The sequence below is a fragment of the Colletotrichum chrysophilum genome (genome assembly GCF_026319265.1).
Source record: "Colletotrichum chrysophilum strain AFK26 chromosome Unknown scaffold_105, whole genome shotgun sequence".
In the NCBI taxonomy this organism is placed as follows: Eukaryota; Fungi; Ascomycota; class Sordariomycetes; order Glomerellales; family Glomerellaceae; genus Colletotrichum; species Colletotrichum chrysophilum.
This window is the reverse complement of record NW_026517392.1, coordinates 17,341-42,497: the sequence shown is the minus strand read 5'-3', so window position 1 is coordinate 42,497 and position 25,157 is coordinate 17,341. Positions and strand designations below refer to the sequence as shown.

Here is a 25,157-nt window from a genome sequence, read left to right as displayed (position 1 = left end):
TACCCCGTGCTGCGCCGAAACAGGAGTCTTCCCCCCTCAAGAGAGAGATGCCACAAACGGCTGTCTGCAGCGGTTTTCCCTCTCGCCCATCACCACCCCCTTGCGCCAACCGGCTCGACTCGATACAGCTCGACGAGGGGGAGACTCTTCACCCGCTCTACCGCTCTCAGCAATGAACCCCGGCCCCAACGCCAAGTCGACGGCTGCCCAAAATTAGCGCCATGTTGGATCGGCCACAGAACCAAGGTTGCTGCTGCTCTCAGGTGACATGAGCACGGGATGGCGCGCACAGGGGAGCAGGTTGTTGTTTGGTACAGCGACCGGCCCCCAAATTAGCAGCAAAACTGTGACGCAGGGAGCTGAAGTGACACCACCACCACCACCATCATTTTGCTGCTCTGCTACTGTCTGCTGCTGCTGCTGCTTGCTGCCCACCGTGTGGTTCCTGGCCGTATGGCGTAAAACTATTGAGCGGCCAATTCCCACAGCCTCCTCGGTCGCTGCGCCTGGTTCGTTCTTTCGGCCCCTCCAAAACTTGAAACACACCTCTTCAAGATCATCAGAGCCTCTCCATAGGCCACCTCGGACTTTTTCTGATTGTCCCTTTTTTTGTTTTTCCTTTCTCACACAACCCGCGCCCGCACCTCTTGGTTCCTGGCTATATTCAATTAGGGGTGAACGTGGCCTTGGACTGGAGGGTAAAGGCAAAGGTACCTGAGGGCTAGCTGCGGTTGAGACCGGCCCGTTTTGTACCTTCTTTTCTCTCCTCTCCATGTGCCTGTTCGAGTTGGACAGCGAGCAACAATGACAAGAAAGGGCCAGCCAAAGGTTCGAACCGGCTGTCTGACCTGCAAGTAAGTACCTGCTCTTTCTTCGACTACCCTCGAACTCTCGGCCCTCGACTCGGTTCCGCCCGGCGGCACCTCAATTCCCGGTGCCCCAAAAAGCCCGCATGACGTCGTTTGCCAGACCCGACGGTCTGGAACGGTCCCGCGCCGTGACGGAGAGTCTCCGAGACGAGGTCGCGGAGGCCGGACGGGCGACCGGTTCAAGTTGCCTCTCGGTCACTCGGCCTGATCGGAGAGTCCGGCTCACGTGCTCGGTTACTTCATCCGATTACCAATAAACATTGTCATTCTAATTCGTACGCTTGTCTTCCCGTAGGTCGCGCAAAGTGAAATGCGACGAGGCAAAGCCCGCTTGCCTTCGATGCACAAGCACCGGCCGCAAATGCGATGGCTACGCCGTCGTCGTCCCCAGTAACCGCGCCCTTGCCCGGGCCCGGTCACGGGCGACGAAGTTGAACGCCGCTCTGGCTCAGGCATCGGCTGCGTGGGAGGGCGACATGGACGAGGAGAAGATCATGGAGCACTTCCGACGGAAGATTGCGCCCATGATACCCGGGCATCTGGAGGGAAACCTGTGGACCGACATCATCCCACGCATGAGCAGGACGGAGCCGGCGTTCCGAGAAGCGATGGCTGCCATCTCGACGCTCATGCCTGGCATGCCAGACAACGCCTCTGACGACGGCAATGCACCTGGAGTTCCTGAACCTTACACCCGGCTTCTGGGCATACTCGGGGGAAACACCCGCAAGCAAAAGCCCGGAGTAGACACGCAGGCAATGAGTGGCCAGTCAAGAGCCCCTTTCAACCTAGCAGGTATCGTCGACTCCCCAGCGAGCTCGTCGTCCACCAGTCTACCATCGACAGGCCGCCTCTCGAACACCCCGCTCCCGGATGGAAACAGAGCAGAGACATCATCAAGCTCGTTTACGCCACCTCAACCCTATAACGACGAGGGCGAATCAGACCCAAAGGAGAACAGCGAGGTCAATGTCACTTTGTGTGGCTGCCTACTCTTCATGTCCGTGGACTTCTTGCGAGAAGGACTGGGGGCGGCGATGGAACAACTTGCCACGGGGATAGAAGTCCTCAATAACGTGGACTATAGCGAGCTGTCCCGAATGACCATCGAGGACATTCTCCCCAAGTTCTATCGATTGAGCATCATCCAGATGTGCTTCTACGACAGACCTTGCTTTCCTAACCTCAACCTAAACCATGGACCCACATCGAGATACAATCTAGGTCCTTTCGACAAAAGCTTTAGTATATACCGACCGCAGTCCGCGATGGACACCATCATCCTAGATGCCATCAGATACATCCGCTCAGCAGGCCCCGAATCCTGGACAGATTCACGCCTAAGGGGCCCCGTCATGAGCGACGAACAGACTGCCATGTGCAACGCTTTCGACAAGTGGCATGCCGCCTTCACGGCCTTCATCCGCGAACCACGATTCGGATCCGACCAACCCCTACCACCACACGCCGAGATTATTTGCATGGAGACGGAGATGAAGTACTGGGTCGCCAAAATGTGCATCAGCGTGTGCCGGTTCTCGGACGAGTCCGCCTACGACTCGTTCAAGACCCACTTCAGACGGATCACAAGCCTCGCCCAGGAAATCCTCACCAGGTGTCCAGAGCTTCCACCAGACTCGTCGCTGTACAGCTTCAACTTCGAGATGAGCTATCTCCCATTGATGGAGTTCGTCATCTCCAAGTGTCGCTGGCTCGACATCCGTTACCAGGCCTGGCTGATAGTCTGCGAACTGGCCACCGGACGCAGAGAGCCGGTCACCCTTGGGAACCTGCACCTTGTTGGGCAGCGAATGATTGAGCAGGAGCACAACGTCAAGATACAGGAGGTCAATCGGGAGAACGCGCCACTGTTCTCGCTGCCGGCCGAGGAGATGCGCGTAAAGGACTATAGCACCGATCAGCGGTTCGCAGATCTAGCAGGGTCCGTCGACGGCGATGGCTCGAACACAGTGCAAGTACCGTACACGCAGCGGTTGATGCTCCGGTGTGGCAGCTATGAGCTTGACGAGCTAGCAAGATGGGTGTCTAGGGGCGCCCCCTCACAATAGCATTATTCATCAGTAACGAAACGACTTATGAGCAAATAGCCCCTACTCTTTAGCAAAATCAAAAAGCATTAGACTATCTTGAAAAAACGTACTATTCTGGACGAGACATCGTCAAAGGCCTTGTTTTTCCAAGATCAGATCTGCTGTGAACTCTATCCCTCCAGGTTGTGAACCTGTTGCGCAAATGCTCATGCGCAGGTCTACAAGACCAACCAAAGTACGGTCGTTACGGAGAAAGAAACTGGCAATAATTAAAGGAGCGATGTCTCTCATATGCATGTAAAATATCGTATCCGCTTCCATCTTCCCATAACAATTCGACAACACTGTCTTTCTATACCAGCCCCACGACACCGACATCATGGCGAATTCACAGGAGCATGCAACCACTAGTGTCGATGACATCGCGGTCTACAAGGGTGACCTGATTGGTGAGCTGAGAAAGGCACAGCATATCCTACGGGATATAGTCCGAGACAGCCGTTGCTGTGTCTGCTGGGATGTTCTGCAAAAGACGTATGTCGGCCAATGTGGACATAGCATCTGTATGAAGGTACGTGTTTCTCAAGATAATGATGGGCTCGTATTTTGACAGATCTCTTCTAGTGCGCATCGCCAATGTTCACGGCCTTCACTGAGGAAATCAAATTGGCAAGATGTCCCCAATGTCAAGAAGTCATAACCCACTTCCACCTACCAGGAAGGGGAGGACCTCCCGAAATTACGCATTCGTACGCAGTATGTTTTCTATTTTTGAAACAAGTAGTTCCCAATGTCTTGAGACTCCAGCTGATGCTTTCGTACAGATAGATCACATCTACGAGCCTTTGCGTCTGTGGGCGGTGGAAAACATGTCCACGGAGACTGGAGAGCTTACGACAAGCCCAGAGATTGTCCCGAGAAGACTGGAGCACGGGGATAATTACCAAGACGACAAGAACTGTGAGTCCGATGATGATGTTCCGGGAAGACTGGAGCTCGCGGGAAAGTCCCAAGACGACAACAACTGCGAGTCCACTGAGGAGACGATGGAACCGTTCCACTGGGCTGCTCTCCTCCTCATTGTTGGTACATTTATATTGCTGTAGCCTATACTGTTTTCCTTAATTGGTAGAGGGCACAGGTCAAAGTGCCCATATAGTGTTTCCAGAATTGTGCCCGCTTATGGGGTGAATATTGCCGTAGTCTTTTTGCCGGAGGGGGGGGGGGGGGGGGGGGGGGGCTGCGTCGTATCTACAAACTCATATTGCTGTAGCTCAAGAAGAACCATGAGACTCAAACTTCAAAAGCGAGGAGATGAAAATGGGTTTAAGACCTCAAGGGTATTATCGAAATATTCGAAAAGCTTTATTCGTTTCTCAACGGGGTGGCTGGCGAACCTTTATAGTTGTGGGTATCTTCACCTTGATTGCTACTCGATCTTGCTTTTCCCGCACGTGACGCATCGAGCCCAAACCTCTCCTTCAAAAGCCATCAATCAAACATAGAAAATTCTAGACTGCGGTAAATAGGATCTCATCTCTTCCACTTGCAATCGGCATTCAATACGATCCAATCCTCCTTCTTCTCAAATCTCCCCCTTCAACGCCTTCAATAAGCCATCAGCGGCGTGCTCGCCCAAAGCATCCAAATTGCCCATGCCCAAAAGCTCCAACATGCTGATATTGAAACCAAATGTTGCTCTCCACCAAGACCTCATCTCAATAGCGACCAAAGAATCCATGCCCAAGTCAGCCAATGAGGCCGATGTCTGAATCTCATCGTCACTACGCAGCACAAGACTGAATAACTTGCGACCAATTTCATACGCCAAAGTCTTCGCGGTATCTGGATCCTTGAGAGCCGCCTCGTCGTGCCGAATCGTTGCCAAAAGCGCCTTCATCGTGTCACTGCCAGCGCCCGCCCCACCATCGCCGTCACCGCTGATGTTGCGATAAGCCGCCATCCGCATGTCTTTCTTCCACAGTGCCCGGTTATTGGGGCTGTTCAGAGGTATCGTGGACGCTAGACCAAGGACGAAATTTCTGTTTACCGATGAGCTTCGGCACATGATCATTGCTGCGCCGACGGCTTCCAAGAGCTCTGTTTCTTTGATCATGTAGGCGCCAGTGGCGAGCATGGCCCTCCGGAGATTCTCATTGTTGGAAATGACGCCGATATCATCGACTGCCCCAACGTCGATGGAGGCGACGGGAAGGCCCTTGCTCGAGCGGTATTGAGAGAAGGCATCCAGGAAGGTGTTGGCGGCGGCATAATTGGCTTGGCCTGGCTGACCGATGACACCGGAGATGGATGAGAAGAGAACGAAGAAGTCGAGGTCAATGCCCTCCGTAGCGTTGTGCAGGTTCCAAGTCCCCTCGACCTTCGGTGATGCTGCTTGTGCCCACTCGTCAAGAGTCATCTTGTCCCATGCCTGGTCCCGCAGAACCATAGACATTTGGAGAATGCCCTTCAGGTTCGGCGCTTGCTTGAATGCTCTTTCAACATCCTCGGCGGAAACGACGCTGCCCTTGACCAGGGTAACCTTTCCACCCATGCTTTCCAGTTCCCGAATGAAGCGCCTATCCTCATCATTGCTGCCGGCACTTCGAGAGAGGTATACCAGGTGTCGTGCGTTGTGCTCCACCATCCAGCGGGAGACGGCGCGACCAAGACCTCCCAGACCACCCACCAAGAGATACGAGGCTGACTCGTCGAGTTTGGCAGATGTTCTCCTCGTGACAGTGCTGGTGTCCATGTTGAGAGCGGCATCGGATGAGTTGCGAATGGAGATGACGATTTTCCCCATGTGCAAGCCCTGTTGCATATAGCGGAAAGCCTCCCTAATCTTGGATGCACTGAAGATCTCAATGGGTCTAATGGGAAGAATGTGGCCGGCCTCGTAGGCCTCAACAACGGACTTCAAAAGCCTGAGAAAAGATTAGACAAACATCCGTTAAATCTGATCGCTTGACTTACTCTTTGCAGAGGGCTTGCCTCTTGAAGCAGATCTGATCGAGATCAACACAGCAGTAAGACCTATTGGCGAGGAAGACATCCATGTCAAGCTTTCCACAGCCAAGGAGATCTCTCTTTCCGATCTCTACCATCGTGCCGAACTCAGCAACACATCGCCATGTAGCGTGCAGAAGATCGCCAGAGAGCGAGTTAAGCACAACGTCGATTCCCTTGCCTTGGGTGGCATTACTAATTCCTTCAACGAAGGAGGTGTCGCGGGAGTTGAAGATCCGGTCTCGAGGCATATCGAAAGTCTCTGTAAGGTACTTGACCTTCTCGTCATTGCCCACTGTGACATAGATGTCGGCACCAGCCATGCGTGCGAGTTGAATGGCAGCGATACCGACTCCACCGCAGGCGCTGTGAATGAGAACAGACTGGATTGTGATCAGTAGCCGTTTAATAAGATGATTAATCAGACGAAAGCACTTACTTGTCCACGCTGAAGTCGTCCGATGTTGAAGAGTGCGTACATAGCGGTGGCGTACACACAAGGCATCGTCGCAGCATCTTCAAGCGACAGATCATCCGGAATCTTCTGACATAGATTCTCGGGAATCGTGACTGAGGTCGAGAAAGACCCGCGGCTGAAAAGGAAAACCCGATCTCCGACTTTAAGATCTAGGACTTCAGGACCAATTGCGGAGACGATGCCGGCTGCTTCAAGCCCGAATCCCTCTTCGGGAATTTCAACGATACCATTGGCACTGAGGACATCCTATGTTCATGTTAGAGATCGACACAGAGAGGGTGGAAATGAAGTAACTTACTCTGAAGTTGAGCCCGGCAGAGTATGTCTGAACCTCCACTAGATCACGCTCGAGCTTCTGAGCCTCTCGACGAACCCAAGTGAGCGCAGCCAAAATGCCCGGCTTCTTGGTTTCCAATACCACGCGGCCGGAGTCATCAGCCGCAAGGAGCTCATCCTCCAATGGGAATGGCGCGAAACGCCCAACGTGGACGACATTGCCGACGATTGAGTACTCATAGTCGGGATCAAGTTCCTCGTCCTCATTGACGCAGTCATTCTGGAACTTCTCAAAGACTTCGGCGATACGGCCTGTTGAAGCTTCAAATTTGTCAACCTCGCAAGTGGCGAACCGAACAGACAGCTCAGATCTCAGAGTACGAGCGGTCCCGAGGACCTGGCTGTATGAAGGGTCGTCGCAAGCCATTTGGCACAAAGAAGTGACCCAGAGCAGTCGCGATCCGCTCGTGTTAAGTGTGTCCACAAGCTTCTTGAAAGCGTCGTAACGATTCTGATCGAGGTTGTTGAAGAAAGGCGAGTGCTGGTCGAGAACAGCAATGACATCTTCACCTGGAGGAACCTCATCTCCCAAAATACGTCGAGTGACCTTGTACCCAGAAGCATCAAGAGCCAAGGCGAGTGAGTCGGATTTATCGCTCCTCGCGGTCTCCAAAAATGTGACGTTGTTGACTGCCGCAGCGACCTCGATGCCCTTGTCATCGATGGGCTTCACCACCATGAAATTGTTGCGACGCAGCGACTCCTGCTCAGAGTCAGACAGAATAGCTGATGTACCAAGACCTGCATTTCTCAGTGCGAACTCCCAATGCTCAGTGTCTGCATAGGGCTCGTTGACTCGGCCGTCTTTTTGAGCGCTCCACCACCATGGAAGGACGCCCAAGATCAGGTTGATCCACTTCGAACTGGAGAACAGTTCCGTGAGAAGAAGACGACCGCTTGGGCGAAGCAACTTGCGAACATTGGAAAGCGCATCAGTCAGGGCGGGCGACGCGTGCAGCACATTTGTTGCGATAATGACGTCGTACTGCTCGTCGCCGAAATTCTGTTCCACCAGATCGCGGCTGATATCCAGCGTCGCAAATTGCATGTTGGGCGTGAGCTTGAACTGCTCCCTGGCAGCGTTCACCATGCCGGATGAGGAGTCGCTGAATGTGTAGCTGGAGTACATTACGCGTCCGTCTTCGAGCGCCAGAGTCTTCAAAATGTCTGCAGTGTGGACACCCGTGTCACCGCCCAGTTCCAGGATCTTCAAATTGGGCTTGCTGTGTGAGATCTGCCTGACCAGAGGGGCAAAATCGAAAGCCAAGTCCCGCAGTGAGTTGACGTGACTGAGGCTGTTGTCCTCAATCAGCAGACCTAGAGGATTATCCTGGCCTTGGAAGATGGTGGTGATCCGGCTGGCTACTTTGACGATAGCGGAAGCTACTCCAGCAGCCGGGGTATTCTCCAAAGCGAGAGCCTTGTCCGTGATGACCTTTAACAAGTCCTCGCTCTCCGTTCGCGGACCCTTTGAGATCTGTTCATTGACCCAGTCGAGATACAACTTCAAATGCGGAACCGGAGTTTGGAGGCCTTGAAGCTGTGCTTGAATGTAGTTCAAGCAGGCCCAAGTAATCTCGTCCAGAATAGTCATGTAAGCTGTACGGTTGTCATCCGTCTCAGAACGCTTGACGAGAGTGGCTTCATCTTGAAACTCGACGTGAGGAGTCCATTGGTATCTGGCGGTAGGATGCGTGTCCTTGGCATCTGCAGACGTCTCTTGGCCAGGAAGAGGAGACAGGCAAGCACCTTTCATCCGCAGAACGGTCTCGCCAGCAGAGTCGACACAATCGGCGCGCCCGACAATGGCTCCAACCCCATTAACGCTAGCTGAAGAAGAGATATCGATGTCGGTCTCGGTTCGGTAGACCTTAATCTCTTCAATCAGGGTAGGAATCACCATGCCATGCTTCTTGGTGTACCCCTTGGTAGCGGCTAGACTGAGGATCTGAAGACAGGCATCCACGAGAATCGGATGAAGATGGTATCTCGCCATTTTGCTAGGGGACTCGGCGCAAAACTTGGGCCGGTAAACCTTCGCTGCCGCAGTCGGGTCAACAGTGCCAGTTTTGATGTCTTGCAGAGCCTGGAAATTGGGCCCATAGCAAAGACCAGCCTGTTGCATCATGTTGTACGCCTTGCGAGACCCCACACTCCGTGCCATGTTAGGAAACTCCCCAGCAACGTCGCGGCGATTGCGCTCGAGAGCTTTGACTTGCCCAACGCAATGCTTGGTCCAGGCCAATCCATTGTGAGACGAGACTGTGAACTCCCACCACTGCGCATCGAGGGTGTCCGTCAGACGGTGAGGACGCATAGTTGTGATGAGTTCGACGGGCTTATCATCAGTGACAACCAGGGCAGTGCTGACAACAACATGGCGGAGAGCATAGCCATCGTCAACGCCAGTGACCTGTCGTACTGCTTCAGCAGCCATGGCAATGTAGCCCGCAAAGGGGAACACGATGTCCTCGACGATCACGTGGTGGCGGATCCAGGCCGAATGCTCAAGATGAAACACATTTCGCCACGAGGGTTCAATATCGGTGCTCTCGGCAATTCGTACACCTAGGAGCTCATGGTATGGGAACTTCCGGTGACGCCACTCCTTGGACAACCGGGATTCATACCAGTAGCTCTCCTCATGGTCCCAGGCGTACCTTGGTAGGTCGGGGAGATAAGTCGGTGTATCGTCCCTTGGCAACAATTTCTTGAAGTCTATGCTCACGTTGAGTTGGTGCAGCTTTCCAATCGCGGAGAGGTAGCTTTCAACGCAGTCCTGATTGCGCATCATGGAAGAAATGTACGGATGAGAAGCATTATTCTTTGCCATGATTTGGCGCAGAGGACCGCCCATGGCGGCATGGGGACCAACTTCCAGGAATGCTGGCTTACCAAGATCCTTGTTCTGGAGAATCTTGGAGACAGCCGTCGCGAACAGAACGGGGTTCTCTAGGTTGCTCTGCCAGTACCGCGGACCAAGTGTCTGACCCTCCTCAAGTAGATCGCCGCCGACACTGCTGTAGAAAAGGCAATCTCTGTTGGAGCTTTGGCTTTGAACACCTTTCAAGAGCGCCATGTACTGCTCGCCAACCTCAGCCATGTGGTGGGAGTGGTAGGCCTTGTCCACCTTCAGCAGCCGGGCAAGAACTTCTTGTCCGTTCGGTGGGGACTCCTTGATCTTCTTGACAACTGTCTCAACAGCATCGGTGTCGCCCGAGATGGTGACACTGCTGGGAGAGTTCTCACATGCAACAGTAGCTGTGGTATTCTCAAGGTAAGGCTTGACGTCGTCCCAACCGAGACCAATCGCTGCCATAGCTCCCGCTTTCTTTTGAAGCTTCGCTGCGAAGCCGCGGTAGAAAGCCACGATGATAGCATCTCGAGCCGTCAGAGCACCTGCAGCATAGGCGGCAGCTATCTCACCACTAGAGTGGCCAACAACTGCGGCAGGCTTTACGCCGACCGAAGCGAGACTGTCGACCAGGCCAAGCTGGACCGCGGTGCAGAGGGGCTGAGAGATCTCGGCAAGGTCAAGGCGACTCCTCTTGCCCCTCTTGAGGAGCTCTTTCTCAATGGAGAATTCTGAACTACCGAGAGCGTCTTGTAGGTAACCATCGAGCCTGCGGATAGTCGAGCGGAAAACGGAGTTGTCTTGCTGAAGGAGCTCGCTACCCATCGCGGGCCACTGAGCTCCCTGGCCAGTGAAGACCATCACAATCTTGGGAGCCTGTTGTGGTACTCTAGATGAAACAGAAGGAGCAATGCTGCCGCCTTTGCTGGCAATTGCGAAGCTTCGGTATGAGTGGTGTTCTCTTCCGTTCGCCAGCGTGTATGCGATCTGGTCGAGCTTCTCCGCATTGTTTTGGACGAAGGACTGATACGTTTCCGTCATCTTCTTCAGGGATTCAGAGGAATTGGCGGAGAATAGAAGCAATTGGGGCTCACTGGTGTCAACCGTTGGCTTGGTGGCAGCGATTCCCTGTGATCTGGCTGATTCGAGGATAGCATGAGCGTTGGTTCCCCCAATTCCGAAAGAGTTGACACTTGCTCGTTCGTAGCCATCTTCAGGCCACGCAAGGGGCTCAGCAGCAATCTTGATGTTGCGTTCCTCGAACGGGATATTAGGGTTGAGCGGGGTGAACTTGATATTCGGAGGAATCGTTCGGTTCTCGAGGGCCATTACCGTCTTGATGAGCGAAGTCAGACCAGAAGCTCCCTCGGAATGACCAAGATTAGGCTTGACAGAGCCGATATAGACACCGTTCTGTGAACCGCCAAAAACCCGAGCCACAGCGCCCGCTTCGATGGGGTCACCAATAGGAGTACCAGTGCCGTGGCACTCGACGAATGTAGTGTCCGAAAAGTCAGTGATACCAGCTCGGGCGTAAGCTTGCCTCATCCTGTACAGATATTGGTCAGCCTTAGAACAAAGTGATACGCGCATTGAACCCAAAGAGTTACTTACAGAGCCTCGTGAGCCTCAGTGCTGGGAAGCGAGATACCATTGGTTCGACCATCAAACTGGAGACAGGTTAGTGCTCGGAATGATCGCATGACAGTATTGAAGCTTACATTCGTGGCAGTTCCCTTGATGACCGCACGTACAGGGTTTCCATCTCTGAGCGCGGCGTCCAGGGGCTTCAGATAGACGGCGCAGACCGCCTCGCCACGGGCGTAGCCATTTGCCTCCGATGAGAAAGTCTTACACGAGCCATCTGCAGAGAGGACCCCCTGCTCCGTCATTGCCTGCGTCATACCAGGCGCCAGAATGAGGTTGACACCGCCAACGATGGCAGAGGTGCAATCGCCTCTCTGTATGGCAGTCACCGCCTCATGAAGGCCAACGAGAGCAGCAGAACATCCGGTTCGAAGGGTCATGCTAGAAGAATATCAGTAAACCGCCGTGAAGTGTGCAACCTGTCAGCATGAACGCACCTTGGGCCTTTGAGGTCCATCTCATAGGCGACATTGTTGGAAAGCATGAAGTCACCATAGCCGGCAACTCTGTAGAGACCGTGTTGCTGGGTATCTTTGGCGAACATTTCACACCAATCCTCTCCAAAGCTGCCGACGTAGCATCCGATGAGTTTGCCGCGATAATTGGCCTCGCCGGCATCTTCGATGCACTCTCTGGCTACTTCACTCATCTGGCGCTGATGAGGGTCCTCTCTCTCAGTCGCTCCTCGAACGAAGCTGGAGAAGGCCCCATCACTCTTGCTAATGTCGTAGTCGAGGAAGTAACCATACTCAGTTTTGACCGTACCAGGTCTGCCCGAGGTATCATAGAATGCATCGACGTTGTAACGGGACTCTGGAACACGAGTTCGCGCATCCCCTTTGGCGAGGAGAAAGTCCCACAACTGCTGAGGCGTGTGCAGGCCACCAGGCAGGCGACACGCCATACCGCAGATGGCAATCGGCTGATCATCGCGGCTGGCGGGAGAGTTGATAGGGCGGTTGATGTTATTGGTCTCATCAACTGCACTGCTGGGAGAGGACCCGAAATGCGGTGCATGGCCGTTCGAGGGCTCAGCTGTGGCGGCTGTACCATGGCCGTCTGCATGATCAGTGCCATCAACACCACGGGCGTGGTTGTCATGACTAGCTGCAGTGGTCCTTTCGGACCCAACCGTGTAGGTTCCATTGATTGCCATAGGAGCCATTGCGAAAGACTTAGAGTATGAAGGGGACTTAAACCGTCGCTGAAAGGGTGATGTGGAGCGTGTGAGAGCGAATGTAGAGGCAGATGCTTTGTGTCTAAGGATAATGGGCCATACGACGCACTCCAAACGTCTTATAACTTCTAGAAGCGTATGTGAAATATCATGAACCGAATGCTCGATACGTTTCGACTTTCTCCGCGATTGCTTCAACATCGTCTATCCGGGTTACATCTCCAGTCTGCCGTGGTGAACCCGGAACCCTTCTGGTGACCGGTCTATCTTGCCATTCCCCGGCGTGAGACGGTGGAATCCTGCCCGGAATGCGCCTCATATCTCAGACCCGAAGTAAGCAGCATCTTGGCGCAGGCGTCTCCTCTGCAGCCAGGACAGACAAAGAGGGAAGTCGAACAGGTAGTGTGCAATTTCTCTAGAGACGAGCGCAAACTCCAATAATTGGACCGAGGGGGGAAACGGAAACGGAACCCGAAGTGTATTAACCCAAAAGCCCCCAAAGCGTCAGGCGGCGGTGCCGAAACAATGTGAACGGGAAAAGGGCTGTGAGCAGCGGATCCCGTCACCATCAACAGGTAAAGTCTCCGAGAACTAGGCAACAGATATGGAAGGTCGTTGAAAGGAGAATACTAGAAAATGCTTGGAATCGCAAGATGTTTCTTCAGAAAATGCGGGTTCCGCGGGCCAGTTACGCGGCCGCTGATAAACATGCTGTGCAAGCGCCAACGTGGGATAGTTTTCTTGGCGGCATGACCGTGAGATGCGCCCAGGCTAAAGGATCATGACGCTCATAATTAGTCAGTCAGCTCGTCACACTCTCAAAGGTACCTATTTGCGCCTTTTTCTTATGCCGAGACTGAAGGATTGCGCGAGCCAGGTTTTATACGCCTCATTGTGCCATCATGAACCAAACTCTCGTATGATGCGAGAGGAGTTTAGCCGGTCTGCGACGGACGGACGAAATACATCATATTTCGGGTTCATTTTCGTCTTGAAAGCAAGTAGCAACGGAGATTTCAATTCATCCAAACATGGGATGTACAATCTCCAGCTGTGTAATTTACATCAAGGGGGCTGGGCATGCTTGGCGCGCACTTGATCTGACTGCTGCAGCTTCAGATGATTAAGCCTTATCCTCAAAGACACTTGTCTTAACGCCGTTATTTTGGAAAATCCGTGGGGGTTATTTGTGACTACAAACCAAAGGAGACAGCCTCATGCAAATCTCAGACAAATTGGGCAACGATCATATTAACTCAGCAAGGGGCAACTGTAGCTATTTTGGTGCTCACTCAATAGTTGCGAGCGACAGGGCTTAGCGCAGTGGGACAGATAGGGCGAGAATTGGCTGGGCACATAGCCATCATTACATTACATCTTACTCTGTCGACTCACATACATGTGCATCACTCAGCGGTGACGTGTTGGAAGTTGGTCCCATCTCATCGCGAAAAACATGACCCTGTTGGAGCAGCGCGGAGAAAAGGGCGGGGCGTCCCGCCAGTGGCTTTTCTACAAAAGATCCTAATGTTTGGCGGCCGACAGATCAGGCAGATCAGCAACGACGCCGACTGGTGGCTCGTTCGTCCGAACGGCTCCTTTCTCGCTTACCCCTCCAATTTGGGAATGATGCCCTCCAGAGCGGCAGTTGGTCGATCAAATAGGCATCTGTCGTCTCAACAGTTGGATGATTAGACGCATGCCGCGCCACAGCCGAGACGCTAGCTGGACGTCTTCTTAGGGGGGCCATCGAGTACTAGAGAGCAACACAAAAGTAAAGGGAACGTTGGTGTGGCCCACAGAAGGATATCTGCAATGCTACCCACGAATGTGGACGGCGACGGCGTGCCCGTTGGAGTTCGCACTGTTACAAAGCCGCCAAGAAGGCTGCCAAGACACCACTGTATGCCCCCAATACAGCCAAAGATCCTGTCTCTTCCTAGAGCTCCGTCTCTGATGCTTCCGCCTCGAAGGATTCAGTAAGTGTTAATCCCTTTGGACACCGAAAGGACCTACTGTAGTGTGATTTGGTGTGAGCGGACTCCACACGCGGCAGCCAGGAGCTATCTGAGTGGCTAAAGCTCTCTCAAATGTGCCACCTCGTCGGCAGCAGGTCGAGCCGCTGTGCCTACGCCCTTCTGTTGGCCTTAGGGACGAGATGCCATAAAACTTCCAAAGCTTCTTTGATATAAGACGCGGGTTCCAAGTTCCGCGCGGTTCCACAAGAGGTCCACGCAAGCCGCTAGCCATCACCGCGTTGCATTTCACATACAATTAGAAGACGAGCGGTGAATGATAGACGCACTGGGCCTTGATATTCGTTGGCTGGTTTACCGCCTGCATCGATCTCGGCTACGTCACCATGTCACAGAAGAAACGATCGAGGGCCGGCTCCGGCCCTGTCGAAGTGAGTTGCTCCTTGAACTTTCTTTGTCGCATTCGCAAAGGCTGAGGCAGAGCGCATTCATTCTACTTCGCATTCGCATGCCATTTCATATTGGCTAACAATAAGCAGGACAACACTTCAGATACCCGAGATCATCTAGGTAAGTTGAACGTTATAGCCCAGTGCTTAGACCTAGGCACACTGGGGATTCGGGAATCGAAGACCAACCGCTGACGGGTAAATCATGATTTAGCATGCGACCAGTGTCGAATCAAGAAAATTCGCTGCGGAAAAGAGCGACCCAATTGCTCCAATTGCACTCGCATGAATCTCGATTGCAATTGGTCTGGTCATGGCAAGAAACCAAATCAGACTGTGATGCTGTAAGTCAATTCTTTTTACCTGCCCCTGTCAGATTGGTGGATCACTGCCCCGAGAGCATGGACATGAACCCAAGTTGTAGCCCTGATTTCAGATGATTGACGCTATGCAGGAACAAATCTATTTCCAATATGGGAGAACGTCTTCGACTGATCGAAGGCAACATTTCCGGCATACAACGCTGTCTTCAACGGCTTGACTCAAGCATGACAAGTCGCCTTGGATTAGCCAGCGAAGACGTTGTTGCATTCACAGGTACCGCCTCCAGCCCACCAAGAGGTACATCCAACCATGGCAGCAGCACCATCAGCAGCAGCAGCAGTTCGGTAGTGTCTGACATGTCCTCTCTTGGGTATCATATCGTCCGCGACGCCCAGGGACATGAACGCTGTATTGGGCCGTCTTCCTTATTGTCACTAATCCACAACATTGATGAACTTACAATACCAGAACCTGAAGGCGCTGGAACCAATGCGGCGGCAGCCCGCGAGATGATCAAGGAACTCGGCTACAGCACGGGCCAGCCACTGTATTCCAGCACACATGACGCCTCAGCAATCAAGGCTCCTCCGATGCTGATCGTCGAGGCCCTGATTGAGCCTTATTTTGAGTCGATCAACTCCCATTTGCCCATCTTCACCCGGGAGGGATTCCGCCGCCTGATGGACGCTTCCCGTGCGGAGGCCAACCCCGCATACAACCGGCCGTTTGCCATCTGTGCCAATAACATGGTACTATTGACGCTGTCAGCCAAAGCGTTGCACTCGCGGGCGAAGAGCACCTCACCGTCAAACCTGGAGCCAATCACGGAATCAATTGATGTCGAGCTTATCCAATCTTTCATCGGCAATGCCAATCGCGCCATGGTCCAGGTTGAGCAGCTTCTCAGCCCTCGCCTGGTGAACGTCCAAGCTCTGCTGTCTTTGGTGGGTATTACAAGGGAGGCCACTGAAAGCTACTTCGCTGACCTTTGAGCATAGTGTTTTGTCGCCCAAATGTGGCTTTCTGAGGATGTTTTCAATCTTGCATTGACTTTGGCAGCCCACGTAGCCAAGTCCATGGGCTTGTACCAGCCACAAGCGTCCTCGTTGACAGCATCCAGCCTAAGTTCTGAAGAAGTTCAAGAACGAAGAAATGTTTTACAGTGTCTGTACTGTCTTGATAAGGCAGTCTGCTGGAACATTGGTTCGTTGCCAAGCGCCTCCACCGACGTGGTCACGACAACAGAGTCGATGAGGCCGTCGGAAGAGCCGCCCTCCCTAATGGACGCCAAGTTTTCTCTTGCACAAATCGAAGACGACCTGTACACAGTCTTTTACTCCAGGAACGCCGCCATGCAGGACCACATCGCATTAAAAACAAGAGCCATCCGAGAACGACTAGAGGAGTGGAGAACAGCATATCGTCCTGAAGAGCAAGACGGCTTATTCGGCACAAACTCTCCGTTCTGCTCAAAGCTAGAGCTGGATATTCCTCTCCATTTTGCCCGGATGAGATTGATGTGGCCTTTCGTCAGAGAGCCAGAGGCAAGGGCCTTGCTTCTTGATGACTGTCGCACAAGTCTGCAACTTCTCCAACAACTTTGGAACGCAACGTCAAATCACGATCACTACCCTAGTTTTGCATGGTAAGAGATCCTTCATACCAAGGTATTTAAGAATAGGGACTAAAGTTTCGTAGGCTGATTGTATCCTTCCCCACAAACGTCATCTTTCATTTTGCTAGCCAGTTCGAAGATCCACAATTCCCAGTGGGTGACCTCGAATTACTAAACTTTCTCTTAAAATCACTCCAAAGTATCGCCATGTTCGCGACAGAGAATTCTTACGTTGTCCGATTTTGCAGCTTCGTCAGAATTCTTACACGTCTCGCCCATGACATTGTCGACAGTCGAGACGCAACTTCTTCTCCGGAAGTGGTACTTCACACCATGGAGGCTTCGCCAACACAAATACAGAGTCAAACGGAATTGGAGCATTCAAGACCAAGAGTTTTCGATGGACAAACAGTCATCAACATACAGGATGCTTTGCATCTGCACGAAGACCTGGATACGCTGATGACTATGTGGGAGAATGGTACCAACGCTTTTACCGGCTTCTCCAGAACCAATGATCTGATGGTATTTGATGACTTTTCGCCAAACGTGGACAAAGGGCTGTGGGATCATTACAATCTTACAGGCGATATCCATGCTGATCGGGTACAAGAGACGGAGTTGCTTCACCAAGAAGAGTTATGACTAGTTGCAGATCACCAGAGGGATGATTTTTGAAAACTGAGCGGGCGTGTCGGTTTGGCTTTGACTAAGGCTCTATGATTGACTGAATAGAATGACATTTATCATCTGATGTATTCGTTATTTTCGCGCAACACCCATTGTAACATTGAGCTCAGCAAATGTACATGAAGCTTCCTTCCTCTTAGCGATCAGCTCGGAGCCTGGTGCTTCCAATGGAGATTAAACAGAGCCCAGCGCCCATTGCTCAGTGGGTGGTGCAAGTTTCAATCGGAATGGGCTCCGTGCTCCGTTCTTGCCTATTTTTACTCCAGGCTTATTCCATCACTTGGAAAAGGCCAAGAGACGGACGGAATTCTACAGCCCAAACTTTCTTTCAGCTGGCTCCTTCGGTTAACCAACATGGGCATGATCTACTGGCCTTGTTCGAAAGCATCGCCCCGAATTGCACATTGTACCTTATTGGTTGTTTAGAATACAAGTACTGATGACGCATTTCTTATCGATCATTGATTGACCAGCTATTGCAGAAAATTCCCGAAACAAGACTAATACTCAAAGTACGCGAGATGGAGATAAGAAAGACCGGTTGCTGTCGACGATTCCATAATGATGGCTCCACAGCGCCAATACACCCGGAAGCCAATGTTATCGACTCATAGGTATTCATCCTGCTTCTTACACTTACCTAGACGGAACTCGCCCGCAGCTACACCTGTGCCAAATTGACTGTCATACCTTATGCGGTGGGATGCTCATTGGCCAAACCACCTCGTAAGATGCTTACAGGAAAATGGCCGAATCGGAGTCCTTGTCTGGATCAGTCTGAGATGATCAATAGAAGTCAAAACGTCCATACACTTTAAAGAAACCTAATGAACAAAATCTCGGGTTGGCAAACTTCATGTATTCCTCCATATTTCTAAACCGATATCTAAGTTCTCCCCGAAGCCATGAACGACGTCGGTCTCCTACACTTCAAAAAGACCCTTATTGAGCATGTTATCGTCAATGGGTCTTGGGGGTTCAAGAGTTGCAATGGTCTCTCTTGTCTGCCGGAAATGAACACTTCCATAGCGGAGCAAGTCTGCAAAAGTGCCTGCAGCCTGGTCTTTGCCAATATTCTCTGGCAAGTCCCATAGAGTGCCGAGGTGAGGTGAGTGAGTCAACCCTTTTGCGCGTGTAACTTTCTGCAGGCTGGCACTTGTCAAGATAGTCCACACCACCTCCTCAGCCAACTTGTACTGCTCAGACTCCAAGTAGTGTCGCTCGCCATCAACGGGCATAGCCAAGATGTCCAGTAGTTTTTGGCCACTCCCGGCAAACCCGAGGATCATCTCACCAGGCCAGTCTTCGCAGACGGTATCGAAGACGAGCACTTTGTCGCACCAATAGTCGGTCCCTGAGAAACCATCTCCTGCGTCGCTGGTGAGGCACAGCCGAACCCATGCCAGAACCTGCCAGATGTACTCCATGGCAGTCTGAGGAGAGACCTTCCAATCCCAGGTAAGGTTCGCATTGTCTACAACTTCAAAAGTCTCGTCCTTGGCGAACTCGAGCAGAGGATGGCTCAGCATGCCGGAAGACTCCTTGCGCCCGGTCCAAATGTGGATGATCAGGTCATGCCAGAGCTTGGTGAAAGGATCTCCTTTCCGCGCAGCAATGAAGTGATTTGCCCACACTTGGTCGTAAATGAGCGGAAGGGCAATCTGGTAAGGTGTGTTGGGGTTGACGAGTTCGTCCCAGCAAATGCGGTCAATGTGACGGATCAATATGCTGCCCACGTCCATGCATGCGCCGCCGTAAGTGTACAGAGCGGCACCTCGTATGAAGTCTGCACTATGCTGCCCAGCCCATGGTCCTTTCATCGTACGATCGACGAAAGCATCAGGAAAGAGGTCGGCAGGAAGATACTTGAGAACATAGTTCGGCGACTCCGGTACGTTGTCCAGAACACGGACAGTCCAATCCGGCCCGCAGATCCGGACCCAGTCAACCACGTTGCGCCGGGCCCAAAGGGGTGCTGTGTTTGTGTCAGCGATTATCCACACGGTAAGAAAGTTGCATCATACTGTTCATCAGACCGGTGTCCCAAAAGGCCCATATGTTTTTCTCAGATGTGACAGGGACATGTTGACGGAGTTGCTTGAGGATCTCGTCTTCGGATCTTGTATCAACGAAATCAGAAATTTCCAGAGAGTCCCGGTACTTCTCCGGGATGGAAAACTTGCGCTCGTTTCTCAGAGACCCCATGATTAACACATTCGCATGGTAGCTAAGACATAAGTTTCAGCATCTTGAGAATTGCCCCTAGCACAATAGCTATTTATGAAGCCCGACACGAAATGTTTGATCAAAGCTTTTGCAATCGAAATCCGCCCTCCGTGGTCTCCTCGGACGATTAGGCACTGCCCCTGGTCATCCCGGAAGCCGATGACCATCGTCGCCAGATGTATCCGTGCCGGCCTGAGCCACGGAATGCACCTAAGACAGGCGAAATTTCTTTGACTGGTTACTGCGTGAGACATGGACTTGGCGGATCGAATGCTTGGTGCCGATAGGCATGCCAAGAGCCGGTGAGTGGAATCCGTCATCCGGGTCAGCATTCGCAAGCTCGCACTCGCTTAACCCATTTATCATCTCTGGGCGCCAATCCAAGTGATTGAATTTCATGGCTTCTTCGCAAGTTTTGTCGGCTGGATTATGACATAATCCGAATGCGAATGCGCGAAGTCGTGTAGGAGGCTGGTTGGGAATATTGCGGTTTGCAGGGCGAAATGGACGCGATTTCTTCAACGCTGTCATGGTCTGGTACCTACATCTACATGAGCTGAAGCAGCAGACCACTTAATGATAATTTGCTCATGGCTATGAGTACATCATAGAGCTTTTCTTCGGAAGGCTTTGCTGCATATTAGAGCAGCATAACTGATGCATCCCATCCTACCTTAGCAATATTATTCTATCTTTGTTGCAAAAACGCTCACTTGAGGACGGCAAACCACACAAAAATCTCAGACTAGGCCGCGATGGGTTCTTCTCATATACGGAAAAATTCAACTTCTTCGGGAGTTCGATTGAAGATGGAAGAACCGAAAGCAATGTCGGCGACGAGGGCCTACATCGTGCGTTCTTTCTTCCTCACGAGAATATGCTGTACTGACTCACACAGCGCATCTTCACCTACCTCGGGCCCAAGGAGATCGTTCTTGAGGCCATTGCCGTCGCCGCCGCAGCGATTTCAGGTTCCGGACTTGCCCTTGTGAACCTTGTTCTTGGACGATTGATTACGGTCATCACGAACTATATCTCCGGCCTCTCAACCAAGGAACAATTCATGGAAGATGTTACGAAGCATTGTTTATACTTCATTTACATTGGTGCAGGACGTCTGGTATGCACTTACATCTACATGACGCTTTCGACCTACTCGGCCTTCCACATGGTGCGCAATTTGCGCCGTCAATTTTTGCGGGCGGCGCTCAGCCAGAATATCTCATACTTCGACATGAATTCGAACTCCATCTCAACACAGGCATCGACCAACGGAAACCTCATACAATCGGGCGTTGCCGAAAAGTTGATGATATGCTTCCAAGCCATGAGCACATTCGTGTCAGCATTCATCATCGCTTTCACATCATACTGGAAACTGACGCTGATTTTGCTCTGCGTACCCCCGGCACTCATGATCGTGATCGGCATTGTGGCCACGCTGGAGGCCAAAATTGAAACCGACATGCTCAGAATCTTTTCTGAGGCTTCTTCGTTTGCGGAGAGCCTGATATCGACTCTTCGTACGTTGCAGGCCTTCGGAAGTCGGGAGACGCTTATGTCCCACTACGAGACGTTTCTCAACAAGGCACAAAAGATGGGCGCGAAGAAGAGTCCGTTATATGGAGTCCTGTTCAGCATGGAATACTCCATCATGTACTCGGCAATTGGGCTTGCCTTTTGGCAGGGAACCAAGATGATTTCGCGGAATGAGGTGGCAGACGTCGGGACAGTCTTCATGTGAGCCATCTTAAAATCAAACTAAACTATTTATGAATCTAACCTCGGACTAGTGTCATCATGTCCGTCATAGTCGCAACACTGACTTTCACCATTATTGCGCCCCACATGATTACATTTCAACGAGCTGGGACGGCTGCTACCCAATTATTCTCTCTCATAGACAGAGACACCCAAATGGATCCCTTCGATCAGTGGTCCGGGGAAAGGCCGGCCGATGTATTTGTGAGCGGAGAGATCGAGATGCAAAACATTACCTTCAGTTATCCTACCCGCCCAGAGGTGGCAGTTCTGGACAATTACACTCTCAAGATCCCCGCCGGAAGAGTCACTGCTCTTGTGGTAAGTCCAGGCACTGGTGTTCACTATGGCACATTTTATGCGTGGTCTTCTGACATTCACTACGACAGGGCGCTAGCGGGTCAGGTAAAAGCACCATTGTCGGTCTTCTAGAGCGGTGGTACGAGCCCTCCGCCGGAACAATCACCTTAGACGGGATTCCCATTGAAGATTTTAACCTGACATGGCTAAGAACCCATGTCAGACTTGTTCAGCAAGAACCGGTTCTTTTCAATGGGACCTTGTTCGAGAACATCGCCAACGGGCTAGTGGGGACTAGGTGGGAGTATGCTTCAGCGACAGAACAGCAAGAACGAGTTGTAAGAATCCAAAGCCACAGAAACATTTCAAACATTCGATCACTGACTCGGGTTTGCTGCAGGAACATGCCGCCAGGCTAGCCTTCGCCCACGATTTCATCACGGAGAAGCTTCCAGAAGGCTACAGTACTATTATTGGTGAGCGAGGGGGTCTTCTTTCCGGCGGCCAGAAGCAAAGAATTGCTATAGCCAGAAGCATCATATCTGAGCCCAAGATTCTCCTCCTCGACGAGGCTACCAGCGCACTGGATCCTCACGCTGAGGGGATTGTCCAAAAGGCCTTAGAAAGTGTTTCAAAGGGTCGCACAACTATTGTCATTGCTCACAAACTGGCAACAATTAGGAAAGCGGATAATATTGTCGTCATGAATAGTGGTCGCATTGTCGAGCAAGGAACTCACCAATGGCTTCTGAAGAAGCGGGGAGCTTATGCGCGGTTGGTCCAAGTCCAGGATCTCACGGTCCATGCGAAGGAATCGTCGAGACAGTCGCAAATCGAGTCCACTGGGGCTATCATCGACAAAGAGACTGCTCTTGAGCCTGGTCTGTTGTCCGAGGCTGGTATCGTTGAGCAGCGGCAGCCATTGGCGTCGGCAAGTCAATATGACTTTGACCAAGTCCGCGAAAGAGGTTTGGTCAGTGGTGTTGTGTCTCTGATGAGAGAAAACCCCGAATTGAAATGGTACTTTGCGGTCATTGGGGTGACGTGTATTCTTGGCGGTGAGCTTCTCTCAGATTTACATGTCGGAGTCCATACTAACATTGGTTGCGCTAGCTGGTGCGTTACCTGGCCAGTCGATATTGATGGCTCGAGTTATGGATGTCTTCAGACTCGAGCCTCATAGGTTAGGCGAGCGTGGCGCTTTCTACTCCCTCATGTTCTTCGTCTTGGGTCTAGGGACCTTCGTCAACTACTTCACTCTCGGATACACCACCAACGCAGCCTCTCAAAAGATGCTCGTGAATTATCGGAAAGACCTCCTCAACGGTCTCCTCAAACAAGACATGGTGTTTTTTGACCGTCCAGAAAATACAATTGGGTCTCTCACAGGAAGTATTGATACCGTCGCCCAAGCCATGTTGGAGCTCATGAGCGTCAACGTCGTGTTGATCGTGATTACGATCATAACGATAATTGCTTGTGCAACTTTGTCCATAGTCACCTCGTGGAAGCTCGGTCTTGTCGGAGTCTTTGCAGGTCTTATTCCTCTTTCGCTGGGGGGATACGCTCGCATTCGTTTGGAGATGAGGATGGACCAAAGTAATCAGAAGCGCTTCTCGGAGAGCGCCGCAATCGCATCCGAATCGATTCTGGCAATTCGAACGGTTTCCAGTCTCGCCATCGAGGGCCGCGTTCTTGATCGCTACACAGAGGGGCTGGATCAAGCTATTCGCCAATCCATTTTGCCTCTGTTCCACATGATGCTGTGGTTCAGCTTCACACAATCTGTGGAGTACTTCATCCTTGCCCTCGGTTTCTGGTGGGGTTGCACGCTTGTCAAAGACTCGCAAATCTCATTCTATCAGTTTTTTGTCAGTTTCATGGGCGTATTTTTCGCTGGCAATCTTGCCAGCACCTTGTTCTCTTATACCAGCAGTAAGTCGGGAGATTGAAATGGCATTTGACCAAACACCGGCGCTGACACTGTAACAGGCATCACCAAAGGGAAGGGGGCCACCCATTTCTACCTATGGGTGAAGTCATTGCAACCAACAGTTCAAGAGACCCAGGAGAACCGGGCAATTGTGCCACAGCGGGCGGTTGAGACTATCGACATGGACAGTGTCAAGTTCAGCTATCCCCTACGTCCGGACGTCCAAGTCTTGAAGGATGTCAATCTCAACACTCGGTCAGGAGAGTTCGTGGCTTTGGTCGGAGCTTCTGGCTGCGGCAAGAGCACCATCATTTCGCTCCTGGAACGTTTTTATGACCCGACATCCGGCAACATCAGGGTCGATGGAGCTCAACTTAATGATATGAGCCCCGAAGCTTACCGATCTCATGTCTCTCTGGTGCAGCAGGAACCGACGTTGTACTCGACTAGCATCCGAGCAAATGTGCTTATGGGCTTAAAGTCGGATCCATCGACCACGACAGAGTCTGAAGACGACGCTGTCGAGAAGGCACTTCGCGCAGCCAACGCTTGGGACTTTGTCAGCTCCCTCCCCGAAGGTGTCAACACCCTATGCGGCACAAACGGATCGCAGCTGTCTGGAGGCCAAAGACAACGCATCGCCATTGCTCGCGCACTCATTCGGAAACCTCGACTTCTGCTCCTGGATGAGGCTACCTCAGCGCTTGACACCGAGTCTGAAAAGATTGTGCAGAATGCACTTGCCGACTCAGACGTGGGCAATCGAGCAACAGTGGCAGTTGCACATCGATTGAGTACAATCAAAGATGCTGATCGGATTTATGTTTTCAGTGGTGGGCGCATCTTGGAGCAAGGCACGCACAGTGAACTGCTGAGGTATGGAGGGCTTTATAAACGGTTGTGTGAAGCGCAAAGCCTCGGATCATAGTTGTCCATCAACATGACTCTCATCAGCTGGAAATGGCCACAATCACTTTTAGACATACTGTAGATATATAATACACGCCCAATTAGACGTTTCAAACTAGATCTCCGAAGAAGACATGTTGCAATTGAAAAGCGAGGGTACGAACACAGCTTCAGCGATTAGCGTGGATCTCGGCAGCTGTCGGAATGGAAAACTAATACTTAAGTGACATGTGGATTATTATACTGTACTTTTCTACGGCGTCTGAAGACCGAGTGTCGAAATATCGGTACTAACTTTGTCTGGTTCATCAGTCTCTACTCCATCATACGAGCCTTAATGCAATGTCAACATTCTTTGCACTCATTCAATGTCCTAGTAAGCTCGAAAGACCCTCACAGGGGTGGACGATAAGACTCACCAAAGATTTACACAAGAACGTTCGTTAGTTGCACAAACTTAGTGAACAGAAGATCAATAGATAAGCAGTGTCCCCGCGTGTCTAGGGTAGTGCACAACTGCCTGATAAACATTCTTTTGATGCACGATAATCGA

The 25,157-nt window shown here is 51.8% G+C and overlaps 6 protein-coding genes across 6 annotated transcripts; 4 read left to right on the top strand and 2 right to left on the bottom strand.

The window, feature by feature from the left end:
- Positions 1 to 804: 804 nt before the first annotated feature.
- COL26b_010128 (uncharacterized protein) lies at positions 805 to 2,938 on the top strand (the record flags this gene model as incomplete). Its single annotated transcript, XM_053182837.1, has 2 exons — positions 805 to 854; positions 1,165 to 2,938. The coding sequence occupies 2 exons, from the start codon at positions 805 to 807 to the stop codon at positions 2,936 to 2,938; spliced, it is 1,824 nt and encodes a 607-aa protein (XP_053033198.1).
- Positions 2,939 to 3,299: 361 nt separating this feature from the next.
- Positions 3,300 to 4,026, top strand: COL26b_010127 (uncharacterized protein; the record flags this gene model as incomplete). The annotated part of the gene is made up of 2 exons (XM_053182836.1): positions 3,300 to 3,491; positions 3,745 to 4,026. 2 exons carry the CDS (start codon positions 3,300 to 3,302, stop codon positions 4,024 to 4,026), a joined length of 474 nt encoding a protein of 157 aa, XP_053033197.1.
- A 479-nt stretch (positions 4,027 to 4,505) lies between these two features.
- Positions 4,506 to 12,409, bottom strand: COL26b_010126 (Type I Iterative PKS; the record flags this gene model as incomplete). Its single annotated transcript, XM_053182835.1, has 7 exons — positions 4,506 to 5,847; positions 5,897 to 6,312; positions 6,369 to 6,653; positions 6,706 to 11,146; positions 11,212 to 11,267; positions 11,319 to 11,625; positions 11,682 to 12,409. 7 exons carry the CDS (start codon positions 12,407 to 12,409, stop codon positions 4,506 to 4,508), a joined length of 7,575 nt encoding a protein of 2,524 aa, XP_053033196.1.
- A 2,910-nt stretch (positions 12,410 to 15,319) lies between these two features.
- COL26b_010125 (uncharacterized protein) lies at positions 15,320 to 16,162 on the top strand (the record flags this gene model as incomplete). Its single annotated transcript, XM_053182834.1, has 2 exons — positions 15,320 to 15,443; positions 15,639 to 16,162. The coding sequence occupies 2 exons, from the start codon at positions 15,320 to 15,322 to the stop codon at positions 16,160 to 16,162; spliced, it is 648 nt and encodes a 215-aa protein (XP_053033195.1).
- A 2,236-nt stretch (positions 16,163 to 18,398) lies between these two features.
- On the bottom strand, positions 18,399 to 19,680 carry COL26b_010124 (uncharacterized protein; the record flags this gene model as incomplete). Its single annotated transcript, XM_053182833.1, has 2 exons — positions 18,399 to 19,450; positions 19,500 to 19,680. 2 exons carry the CDS (start codon positions 19,678 to 19,680, stop codon positions 18,399 to 18,401), a joined length of 1,233 nt encoding a protein of 410 aa, XP_053033194.1.
- Positions 19,681 to 20,528: 848 nt separating this feature from the next.
- COL26b_010123 (uncharacterized protein) lies at positions 20,529 to 24,562 on the top strand (the record flags this gene model as incomplete). Its single annotated transcript, XM_053182832.1, has 7 exons — positions 20,529 to 20,552; positions 20,600 to 21,441; positions 21,609 to 21,783; positions 22,163 to 22,820; positions 22,876 to 23,697; positions 23,755 to 24,449; positions 24,527 to 24,562. 7 exons carry the CDS (start codon positions 20,529 to 20,531, stop codon positions 24,560 to 24,562), a joined length of 3,252 nt encoding a protein of 1,083 aa, XP_053033193.1.
- Between the last annotated feature and the right edge of the window lie 595 nt (positions 24,563 to 25,157).